The sequence below is a fragment of the Trachurus trachurus genome (genome assembly GCF_905171665.1).
Source record: "Trachurus trachurus genome assembly, chromosome: 9".
Taxonomy (NCBI): Eukaryota; Metazoa; Chordata; class Actinopteri; order Carangiformes; family Carangidae; genus Trachurus; species Trachurus trachurus.
In genome coordinates, this window is record NC_139895.1 from 17,476,712 (window position 1) to 17,489,668 (window position 12,957).

At 43.8% G+C, this 12,957-nt stretch overlaps 1 protein-coding gene across 1 annotated transcript; it reads left to right on the plus strand.

The window, feature by feature from the left end:
* Positions 1-4,783: 4,783 nt before the first annotated feature.
* lzts3b (leucine zipper, putative tumor suppressor family member 3b) lies at positions 4,784-10,175 on the plus strand (the record flags this gene model as incomplete). Its single annotated transcript, XM_083978565.1, has 7 exons — positions 4,784-5,005; positions 5,601-6,068; positions 6,160-6,327; positions 7,254-7,382; positions 7,688-7,879; positions 7,972-8,202; positions 9,063-10,175. 7 exons carry the CDS (start codon positions 4,784-4,786, stop codon positions 10,173-10,175), a joined length of 2,523 nt encoding a protein of 840 aa, XP_083834691.1.
* Between the last annotated feature and the right edge of the window lie 2,782 nt (positions 10,176-12,957).

A 12,957-nucleotide genomic window follows, 5' to 3' on the forward strand; every position in this document is an offset into this window, starting at 1 on the left:
TGAGAATGATAATCTTATATTGAATTCTGAATGTGTCCAACAGGTTGGGCAGATTTAATGAATGATGATATTGAGTTGCATTATGGGAAGTGAATGCAAACCCAAAATATTTGAAGCTTGACTTGAAATCAGGATTTTTATGGAGTTTAAATCCCAAACTGCTGCTCCAGAAAGTGATATCATGGCGCTGGCGGTTCTCAACAAAACCAAGGGGTCCTACTGTCCTATTTCATTTGTTGCTTCACTGGGACCTCAGAAGTCAAGTTTCATTCCCTTTCTTGAAACTCATGTTATGGAATGACATGATTTAATCTCTGCCTGATACCTGTAGATCTGATTTGATAGAAATGCATCCTCCATGTTCCTCTATCTTTTGATCCAATCTTAAAATGGCTCTCTGTGTCAAAATATAGTTTTAAGAGCAGATTTTTAAAGTTTATTTCTACTTTTTATTTATTTTCTTATATTGTGCATTTTTGTTGTAGTAGCCTTACATCCATAAGCATACAGTATAACTCCAATGAATGAGAGTCTCTGTTAGCTACTTTGTCTTCGTTGGGTGATTACAGGCTATAGACTTAGCAAAGTAAGCTGTCTCCACCACAGCTTACTTTGGAAATGTGTTTAACTTAAATGAAGTATGAGACACAAAAAAATGAAATAATTTATAGTTATTTTATCAAGTATTACACGCAGCATCACTGCTATGTCCATTCAACATGTTTTTTTTTTTTAAATGATAGCAATATAAACAAAACAGTGGGGGGAAAAATCAAAACTAAAACAAACAAAGGCAGGTAGAGAAACATATGATGGCATACAATACTTACAATAGAAATAGAAAACACTATGTGATCACAACATTGTGGTCAGCACTGGGACACTGTGATCCATCAAATCACAAGTTTTTTTTCCCAGCACCAGAATATTCCCACCAGAGGTAGGCCATTGTTCATATAATTTCCTCAGGGTGTGTAGCCTATCTTTTGTTAGTTTTTGAGGTTCCTACTACTAACATCATAGCTAATTAATTAATTAATTAATTAATGGAACAACAGTATTGTCCCCAAGGAGAAACAATCTTGATACATTAACCATCTACCCACAAAATACAAAGGAGAAACTTTAGTACATTCCTTTCAGCATCTCATCCATCCATTCATCCATCCATCCCCGAGGGCTGTATATGACTCTATAGGCTTTTCCCGAGGGAGACCACTGGATGAATGCCAAAAGGGGGCGTTTGTATCATGCAGCCGGAGGGGCGGGACCAGAGGTGGGTGTGTGTGTGTCTCTCAGCTGATGCGCGTATCAACCGACCGACTCCATCATCAGCATCCGACGCTGACAGCGGTCGAAGACAGCATCCCTAATATTACCGACCCACGGTAACATCATCGCAGGATAATTCCGAGCGCCGGCCGAGCAGGACTGACGTTGCTGTCTTGTGACAATATTGTTTACTGAAGCTGCCATCTTAACCAAACCGCCGAGCTGCAAAATAGTGAGTAGCCTTTGATGATGGATCGCCAGGATGCTACAATCGGTAAATCAAAGCTGCTGCATGATTAGTCGTCAATGTCAATGACGCTGTGCATTTTCATTTTAAAGCCTTATTTATTTTGGATTCAGCGAGGGTCGCGCGTTTCTCTTTTTTTCCCCCTCCCCTCTTCCTCCTCCTCCTCCTCCTCCTCCTGATTCTCCTTCTTCTTCTTTTTTTTTTGTCTCAGGCCTAGCGACTAGGCTAATTGTTTGGGAGCGCAGTGGATTCAGGGCTTGATGCGGATGCTGCTAAAGCCGCCCTTACCGCCCAGGGATGCAGAGAAAAAGGGAGAGAGAGGGAGTCGTGAGGGGAGGGAAATGAGGCAGAGCAGCAGATAGATAGGGAGGGTATTTTACTACTACTACTATTCACCCGAGTGGAAGTAAACCTCTAGTAAATGGGCTGAGGAGGGGAGGTGCAATGGCATGACTGCGTAGGCTCTCTATCTATCTATCTATCTATCTATCTATCTATCTATCTATCTATCTATCTATGATGGTGTGGGCAAGTTCTTAAATAGCTACATCCATGGGCAAATATTTTTTTTAGACTTGAGGCCATGTAAACATGATAGCCCACATATTTATCTCTGCAACCACACATGCATCCTATTCCTGCACATACATGTGATGTGTATGCATGTTATCTGTGTGTGTAGCCAGCCAGCAGAGTTACCACTGTATTAGGAACGCCTAAGTGAGAAGCAGATGACATGCCGTTAAAGTCTCAGGTGGAGGTGTAGTGGTTATGATGAGGTCAGCATCCTAAATATCTAGACCAGTGGTTCTCAAAGCGGGGAACCCTAGGGGTCTCTCCGGGGGGTTCCTTGGGGTCCCCGAGCAAAAAGGAGAGTAATTTATAATCACTGTAATTCCATGCATAGGTGACGCAATAGCAGAGTGCATGAGTATTTTCCCTACCCCTAGGACATAAGATTATCAAATGGGGGCCAAATTTGTGTCAGATTAGGGCCCATTGAGGGGGAACAAGTTTGAGAACCCACCAATGCAGTGCAGTGACTAGCTACATAACAAACTGCAGCCTCTGAATATTGTTGATATTCTTTGATCATTTTGGACGAAGTAGGTTGTGTTGCTGTTGAAATGTATTCTATTGTCCTATGAAGTGGTTTTAATATTTTTTCCATATCATAATTACAAACAGTATAGGGCCTAAATATTACAACTATTGTGTATAACATGAGCTCTGGGCCCCTGTGGAGCTCACAGAGGCCCAGAAAGCAACCGGTATACCTCAACAGTTAACCTGCGATCATTTGATTAAATACAAATTTATTTGTTATTTTGCTCCTGGCAAGATGATAAAAACTAGCAAATAGTAAAGATGCTATAGCAGATTCTGATGCAGGGCCCCTGTGTGACAAAGAAACTCGAAAGTGAGAATTGGGCATTTACTATTTCAGTTTTTATTGTGCTCCATTGGTGCTGATTATCAAACAAAATTGCATTTTATTTTAGCAATTACCACAAAGCAACTGACTCACAGACAACCCCTGGCCTTGAGTAGACAACAGCACAATAAACAACATCCTCCAAAATGAACAATCAAATCAACTCTAAAATGTATTCATTTATTATGCGGCTGTTGTATCATATTTCATTAATTTAGCTAGGTGTCTCCCTACCACTTCAAAATTTACAATAGACTAAACCTGAAACAGCTCTAAAAGCCTATAGGAAACACTTGGCTCATCACCACCTGCTTCATGACAAGTTTTAAGAGAATACTTTATTGAACTATTACGGAAAATGACACATTACCTCTGTTTGGGGTCTGAGACCATGGTGTTTGTGTATGTGTGTGTGTGTGTGTGTGTGTGTGTGTGTGACTGGTGTTTACACAGACTCAACCCTCGCAATTATGGATTTCATTTATCAAAGTTTTACAACAGTTTGTTCATACAGGGTCTGACAAAGAGTGGGATGACCTTAAACATGTGTAACGTCATATAGCATGTATCACAAAATAGTTGCCTGTAATAACCATGTTGTATTGATGTATTCATTATTTGTTGCAAGACTGGTGTTTTGTATTGTATCAGGCCTGTTCCCTAATACTAGAAAACAAATGCTCTGTGTCTCCAGTTCTAAAAATGCTATTAAAAACAAAACTCAGTGTACTTAAGTTAAACTGCTTAGGTGTGAGTGACCTCTTCACTCCTTGTAACTGCATGGTTTTATTCACTGAAACTCAAAATAACTCGCACTTAACTATAGAAACAAAAGGTAACACTGTGATTTGTTTCAATTGGCATCATTAAACTGGAGGACGGGTTTATTTTTACACTTAATTTGTACACGAGGTTGTCCAGACGTTATCTATCTGACCCTTTTTCATTTCAATCATGGTGGGAGGACCACGCTGCCCCTGTATGTGGGCTGGAATCTATTCTGCATTAGCTATTATTGTATAAATAGCCATTATGCAATTACAATATTGTATAACTCCTTTCGTTTTTCTGTGTTCCTCTAGTGTGTGTGCCCCCACTACCTGCATTAGGTTGTGATGACCCACACTACTTCCAAATGTATCTGTGACCCTCCCCAATCCTGACTCCTAACCTCTAATCCCTGACCTTTGACCCCCACTATGGGCAGTGTTGGCAGTGGGGTGGCAGGAGAGCAGGAGTTTGCCATGAAGTCTGTGGGCACAAGGACCACCCTGCCCCGTGCCCCTCCTCTCTCTCGCCGTTGCCCTGCCGACCGCAGCTGCAGCGCAGAGCGACTGCCTCGCCCCCCGGCGACTATATCAGACGGGACGGCTTCTAGCGATGAACGAGGGAGTGTTAGTATCGGGACTGGGACCTGTACTGGGACTGACCGGCCCACCGAAACAGCCTCCTCCACCAACACTGAATGTACCATGGCGGCCCCGTCCAACAACAACCAGTTGGAGTGTGGCAACGGAGCGGGCAGGAGGGAGAGGGAGTGGGAGAGGGAGAGGGAGAGGGAGAGGCAGCGTGAAAGGGGGAGGGACAGGGACCGGGACCGAGACTGGGACCGAGAGAGGTTAGAGAGGGAGCGAGAGAGGGAGAGGAACCGGGAGAGGGAGAGGGAGCGAGTGGAAAGGGAGAGGCTGGAGCGAGAGAGGGAGCGGGAGAGGGAGAGAGCCAGAGAGAGGGAAAGAGAGAGAATCGAGAGGGAGAAGATAGAAAGAGAGAGGGAGCGAGAGAGGGAGCGAGAGAGAGAGAGGGAACGGGAGAGGCTGGAGAACGAGAGGATGGAGAGAGAGAGGGAGAGGGAGATGCAGGCTGCAGGTCTGGATGTGTGTGGGAACATCGTGGGTCGCGGAGGAAACGAGAAGAACGGCGTTGGCATGAACCAGCACCAGCACAGAGAGATGGCAGCCGCCAGAGCTGACAGCGAAAACAATCCAGCCGGCCACAACCCTCCAAACCACAACCCGCCTAAGATCCTGCCAGTGTCCGGAAAACTGGAGCAGGTACCTGAAGACGTAGGACGGTGGTTCCCAACCTGGGGATTACCATCCTGAAAAGGGGGTGCAAGGGGTCAAACAATGATAAGTAGGAAAGTGGGAAACAGTGACAACCAAATATCCTGTACACAGTAGAGGCCCAAATTGAAGAATTGAAGTTTCAGTCAAACTTACTGTGCTACATTGTTAGAAGAACTTTCCCAAGTTTTTTCATTTTGTCTAAATTTCATACTCCAGCAATGTCCAACAAAACCAACACAACAGTCTCAATAATAATGCTGGAATCTACCAAAATGAGAGTCCTTTGCCCCAAACAGTTTTTTCTTGCTGAGCTGCAATGGTAATAATACTTATATACTTCTATTATTAGAAGGATAATCTGAAAACTATCCTTTCAAAAACATGACTAATGCCGACTGTCACATACCTGTTTGTAAGGATTAATGTGCCTCTTATGATTAATCACATGCATCTCAAGCAGTTCCAAAACTATCATAAGTATCTTGTTATGTTGAACTTATTACTGTGCTGAATTTAATAATTTCTACTTATCTTCCTCTCACTGTTTTTTTGTCTCTTCGGTCCTCCATCTGTTTCACAGGCAATGCAGAACAACTCAGGCCTGGTTCGTCCCTCCGCCTTTAAACCAGTGGTTCCCAAGAGCTTCCACTCCATGCAGAACCTGGTGGGCCAGGCAGGAGGGGCTGGGAGCGAGGGAAAGCCAGAGGCGAGGAGCGAAGGGTTCAGTGAAAGCAGAGGAGGCAGGAGAGGCAGGGACGGAGGAGGAGAATCAGGAGAGGTCCCAGAGGCCCTGCTCCTGGACCAGGACAGCCCAGTGAGGGTGAGCAGAAGTGAGGGCGGGGGAAATGGGAATGAAGTGGTTCAGGGAGGGATGTCCGATTCAGGGAGAAACTCCCTGACCAGCCTGCCCACCTACACAGGCTCGGGGTCGGGTTGTGGGCCCCCAGCAGTCCTGGGGCCTCTCAGTGCTTCCACCAGCCACATCAACAGGTTGGGCATGGCTGGGGCAGCTGCAGGCCTGGACAAGCTGGAAAAGCCCGGCTACCAGGTATAGTCATCATCCATACTCACTCAGTCTGGTGCTGAATGCACGTTGCTCTTATCGTCTTTAACGTGCCCGATGTGGTTCCTTCCTCCAGAACGGGCTCAGTGCCTCAGACAGTGGCCGGTCCTCCTCAGGGAAGAGCTCCTCGTCCTATCAGAGGCTGAGCCATCTGAGTGATGCCCCAGCACCTCTGCGCCCCTCCCCCTCCTCCGATGACATCATCCAGGACCTCGAGGACCGCTTGTGGGAAAAAGAGCAAGAGGTAAGAGACCACTCATAAATGTTTAATTTGCTGTTGTTGCGTACTTAGGGACACTCTCTGGTGTCCATCCACTGTATGAACCTCTGTATTACTTTGTGCACCTGCAGCTTTACTTTTTAAAGGATTCTCCATGACCTGTGGCATGGATTACACTCTATTTGTATACATGCAAAAACATCCAAAGCCAAACGTGTAAAATTCCATGATCAACTTAGAATACATAATATTTTTGTTTTGTCTCAGAGGTGCGTCTTTTTAAGTATACTTTTGGGTCTTTTTTTGCCTTTAACTGATAGGATAGTTGAGCGAGACAGGAAACAGGGACGCAGAGAGAGGGGGAATGGCATGCAGCAAAGGGCCACCAGATTTGCGATTCAAACCGGGGACGGCTGCAGCAAGGACAGTTAGCCTCTGCATATGGGGCACCTGCTCAACCTACTGAGCTATAAAGCGCCACAGCCAGGTTGTTCATTGAGCTGAATGAAAATCTGGTGGTGAATTTTTTCTTCTTTTTTTTTGGATGTACAAAAGTTGTAGAGCATTTTGCACACATCATTGTTCCTCAGCGTTCAGAGTTCAAGATATTTATTGCAGTGGGAATGAAACTGGGAATGAAACTGTTTCTGAAGCGGGTTTCAAGCGGGTTTCAATTGTCCTATAGCGTCTCCCAGAGGACAGCAGCTGGAAGGCATAGTGTGCAGGGTGAGTGGGATCGGAGACAATTTTTTGAGCTCTACACAGTGTCCGTTTGCGGTGAAGTGATTCAAGTGGTGGTAGGGGAGAGCCAGTGATTCTGGCAAACTGTATCTTGGACAGCATTTTTGGCTGCGTACGATAAAAGGCTAATTACTGATAGTCCCACATTTTGCTATCCAAGTTGGATTTCTTCTATTGTACTATTGAAGTGATTTCTTCTTTTCTACCAGGTGCAACATATGCGCAGAAACCTGGACCAAAGTGAAGCAGCGATCATTCAGGTGTTTGAGGAGAAGCAACGTGTATGGGAGCGACAGATGGACGAGCTGAGACAGAACTATGCTTCACGCCTGCAGCAGGTGACCTCACTTCATACTGCACTTGTGTCCAAATGTAACCTGGGTTAAATCTTGGAAGAATGTGGTCAAAAACAGATTTTTTCTGATAGAGATATGGGGGAAAAAGTCAGAAAATTGTTTGATTTTATTCTGATGGGGCAGATTAGAGTTTTGGTTGTTTAATGCATCCAATAGTATTTACTGTAGAACAAATTCAACACTTAATGAGCTATACAATATCATGGCTTCAAGTCCAAGAATAATGCTCTGTATCTATATGTTACAATCAAAACTGACACTGTACATGTTTGTTTTCTTTTTTGCAGGTTACACGTCGTGCTCAGCGCTCCCAGACTGCCCTGCAGGCCCAGATAACCCGTCTGTCCCAGGACAAGAGGAGGCTCCAGGAGGAGATGGCAGCTCTGCTGGCCCAGAGAGAGGAGCTGGAGAGGAAATGTCTGGATTATAGGAAGGAGCAGGCTGACATCTTGCCTCGTCTGGAGGAGACTAAGTGGGAGGTGAGATGTTTGACTTTATGAGTTCTTGCACTTGACTTGTTCGGTGATACGATATCGGGGGGTCACATCGTAATCATTTTCTCATGTCACAGGTGTGTCAGAAGGCGGGAGAGATCTCTCTGCTGAAGCAGCAGCTGAGGGAGAGTCAGGCTGAGGTGACCCAGCGAGCTGGAGAGATGGTGGCCCTGAGAGGGCAACTGAAGGAGCTCAATGCCCAGCTGAGGGAGCGGGAGGAGACCATGTTGGGCCTGAAGGACTCCTACAGCACCAAGAGTATGGAGCTGGAGAAGTGTGAGGGAGAGCTGAGGAGGACTCTGTCAGAGGTAGGTTTTCAATTACACATAGGACACACGACTCAGGGAATAAAAATAACGCAAACAGATTAATAGTATGCAGAAGTTAACAATTCTCTAAAATAAGACTCTAAAACATAATAAAATTATTTGCCAGGTTCCTCATCAGATTGAATAAGATGTCAGCACTGTGCCAGCCATCAAAACAAAACAACATATCAGCCGTGGGGAACCTTCACAAAGTGTGTGAGACTCATGTACACCATAGTGTATACCAAAAATGATCGGTATCAGCTGTCGATCGGCCCATCTCACTTCATAGATGATTGGTATTGGTGATTGCAGCAAAAAAAAGACGTGATCCAAGGCTTGTATAATTCTGTATTTCTGTGTTTTGAATGAAACTCTTGTGTAGCTGTGGTTGGCTTTATAGAAAGGCTTTAGAGTGGTCAACAAAAACACCAATACAATGGTGATTACAATCCAAAGCAGAATTTACAGCAAGTGAGATTGCAGGATTGGGATGTTTACCACTTAATCTAGATTGCTGATCATTTAATCCCAGAAATCCTTCGAAGGGATTCCAAAAACTTTGCGAGAAGACATTGGGAGGGATTGGGCAACATCATACAAAGCTGTAACAGTTTTTTCCTTTGTACTGTATGAGCTCATAAGCAGCTTACACACACACACTATACTGTATGTTGGACATTTCATTACTAAAGAGACAGCAATTTTAAGAGTATTCGTCTTTTGATAAATACGATTTACAATTTGTGCAATTACAGGAAGACATTTTAACCAGGGCACACACAGAGTGAGCTGTCATCTATTACATTTAAAACTGAAATAGACGTCCCATGATAACTTTTACCTGTTTCTTTCCCCAGGTGTCCGCCCTCAGAGAGAAACTGGGTGTGTTTGAAGCAGAGGTGCTCAGTTTAAAGCGTGCTCTGAATGAAGTGAGCAGAGGAGCAGAAGTTGTTGTGAGCCCTAACCTAGCTGCTGCAGGACTTTTGCCACCATGGGGAATTGTCCACTGCCCACGCAACCCTACTGAGCCCTCAACCAACTCCCTCACCCCCACCTCTGACACCCTGCTGAGTCTTCAGAGTGATGAGGCCAAAGCCCAAAGGCAGGAAGCCCAGAGACAGGAGAGGCAGCAACGTGAAGAAGCTCAATGGCGCGATGTGCAGCAGCGGCAAGATGCCCACATGCAGCAGGACATCCAAATGCGTCAGGACGGGCAAATTCGGCCTGAGGCCCAACTCCGCCAGGAGGCCCAACTTCGTCAGGAGGCTCACCTCCGCCATGAGGTCCAAATCCGTCAAGAAGCTCAACTACGGCAAGAAGTACAGCTGCGTCAAGAGGCGCAGCTGCGTCAGGAGGCCCAGCTCCGTCAAGAGGCCCAGCTTCGTCATGAGGCCCAAATGCGCCAAGAGGCTCAGCTACGTCACGAGGCCCAACTCTGTCAGGAGGCGCAGCTGCGTCAGGATGCCCACCAAGCACAGCGGGACGGCCACTGGGATGAGGCAGGGGAGCTGCGCAGGCAGCTGGAGCAGCTGCAGGCCGCGTTACGGCTGGAACGGCAGCAACGGGAACGTCAGGCCCTCAACTTTGACCAGGAACGACACACCTGGCAGGATGAGAAGGAACGGGTTTTGAAATACCAGGCGCAGCTGCAGCTCAGCTACGTGGAAACGCTGCAGAAGAACCAAGCTTTGGAAAAACGTATGAGCCAGTTGGGAGCCAAACCTAACACCACCACCACCACCACCACTATTACAACAACCAGCACCACCTCCCCCACCTCGTCTAATTCTCCGCCTCCACCACCAACCCTCTCAACTCTCTCTCCTCAGCCCCCATCTATTTCTGGCCCCATTGCCCTCACCCTCTCCCCACCTTGTGAAGACCAGAAGGGCCCTCCTTCTCTCCACCAGCTTGCCCCTCCCTGGGCAGGACCCTCACGGCTGGAGAGGATAGAGTCCACTGAGATATAGAGACAGCGCCATGAAACGGTTACAAAGTACCAAGTTTAATACACACACAGTGACAAGGCCTCTCACACAACACCACTTGAGCATACAGTAGAAAATCATTTCAGTCTACAATTGAATAAATGAGTAAAGTCTGACATACTTTTCAAAGCAACTATAGACACTAAACAGCATCAAAGGCCGACTGTAAAATCCAGTATTATCAATATCAAGCAGATCACCTGAACAGGAAAATGAATCACAATCAAGCTTGAAATATTTTCTAACTTTTTAAGCAGCCTTTCTCTCTAGTTGCACACAACTACATCATACATTATCAGTGTTCATGAAAAGTGTGCCATACGGATGGGTGGCAGGAGAACATCATGTTAAATGACAATGTTTAGATAACAGCACTAATACAGGGGTCATTTAATGCCCATGATAGAAAAGGACCAAGACAATCAGGGATATTGTCAGCAATGATCAACAAGAATATTATGCGGTATTTATTCATTGTAAGTCTGTGTCACTGGTAATGTAAAAGTAGAGTTAGTGGTCAGCGTGTGTGATGTTAACTTGCATTTTTGGCCAGAGAGCGCCTTACTCTATTCTTTCCAGCATGTATAAGAGAATAAATAATGCTGGAAATAGATGATTAAAAAAATATATCAAGAGTATGATTATTATTTTCAGTGCTTTAATTATAATATCAGCAAACCAGTTACACGCCATCCTTACACATGGTGAGACTGTTTCATTTAGATCCCAGTGGGAGTTGATATTAAACATCATACAGAGACTGATTCTTGATTCATTTTTTAAGTCGTTTCATGCACAGGGTCCAACATGCATGACCCGTTTAAAACACATCATTAAGACCAACAGAGTTTATATTTTCTACAAATTGAATTAAATAGATATGTTTAGCAGATAATCAACCCAAGCTGGATATAGAATAAGTTTAAAAATGTGGGAGAACCTGGTTCGCCTTCAGATTGTGTCTGCTGTGACTAAAAACGAACACTAGAGGTCAGTAAAGAGCTTTCACAGCGCTCCCCAACTCCAATTTCTTCTTATTGAACTGCAAGGAGAATGTGAATTGAAGCACACAATTTGAATTTGGTTATTATGATAATTGTGTCATTCGCTTTGTGCATTCACAGCCAAGGGAGAAAGCAGTCGGTATCCCCAAAGTAAAAAAAAAAAAAAAAAAAAACATTTTATAGAATGTATGATATACTAGAAAGAAATACCTATAATAGTTATAGATTGTAAATGTGTGTATGAGAGAGCGTATGTGCGCAAGCGGGTGTGTGCATGTGTGTATACATTATGAAAAGCTTCAGCTTATGAGATTGAGGATAGAGGGACTAGTGGCAATACAGCAAGTGAGGATATATTAAGAGTAAAGGGATTTTCTTAAAATACATGAAAGCTTGACACAAGAGCAGTGAGGCTGATATTTCAAACGGAGGAGTCTGTATATCATGGAAAATTCTACTTTCTTCTGTATAGTTCATTCAGACAAAGACAAAGAGCGGAAGGAAGTTTTTAAAAAAAAAATCATAAAAGTGGGGAGTCTGCCTCTTTAAAGGGAGCTTTCAGGCTAACTGCACTATGTAGTGTCCTACACACAAGTTATGATGTACAGTAGATTCAGATGTGAATATCATGGCTTTTATATGTGTTGTTTATGCCAGCATACAAAGATGTTGCTCAAGAATATTAACTTATCTCTAAGGTATTACATAGTATTATCATCTTTATTACTGTTATTATATTATGGTGAACTGACAGAGAAAATATGTGCCATTTAAGCTTTCCTTTATGTGTTTTTTTTTTAACTGTGTAGATAGCCTTTTGGCCTACCATAATGGTGCAATCATAGCAAACCTGTCCAAAAATGATGTTTCTTTTGATGTAGGTGATAAATGTAGTTACAGTAATGCATTGTTGAGAGAACAAAATGCTACCAATTTTATACATGTTTCAATTTTATTGTTTGCATTTATGTTACTAGTACTGTTCTGGCTTGATTAAAACCACCCCTTTGTTAAAATTCAGCAGAACTAATAAAGATATGTGAATAATTCAGCACTGTTTGTCACTGTTATGAATGTTTTTTTTGTCTAAGACTCATCCTGGAGTTGAGGAGTACCTGCTTAGTGGAAGGGCAGTTTATTAGAAAAACAATAATTACTTATTTGTTTGATATGTATATCAAATAAATAGGTACATTGTGAAGCACATACAAAATATCATTGTTTTTCTTGTTTACTAGCATTGCATAGCATCATATCAAATACTGAATCAAGTTGTTTAACTGTAATAGGCTATTTGAGGTGTTATGGGGTCTGTTCAGCTCATAGGTTTAGCTTAAGGCTGATGCACATTGAAGACACCAAGTAGCCTACACGAATAAGTGTAATGGTGAGTACTGTAAGTATAGACGTTCCCTTGGAACAGCACGCATGCTACTGAGGTGTCCTTGAAATGTTGCAAATGGGTCGCATCTTGTATAGATGAGCCATCCTGTAGTCATGCAACATCGGTCTGTAGCTACTGGCCCTCACAGAGGAGATGATGTCTAAAGTGTTAAAAGAGATTCAAGTGAAACCAACTGAATATGGAATAATTATTATTATTATTAGTTCAACGTAATCAGGGGGAAAATAGAGTAAAACCATGCCCAACTTTGGCTCTATCTAGTCAACAACTGTTACACCTATTGGAGACTCGCAAAAGAATTAAGCGTGTCCCTTCTCGGCTTCCTTAGTTTGGTCGGATATGCTAATGTGTTGCT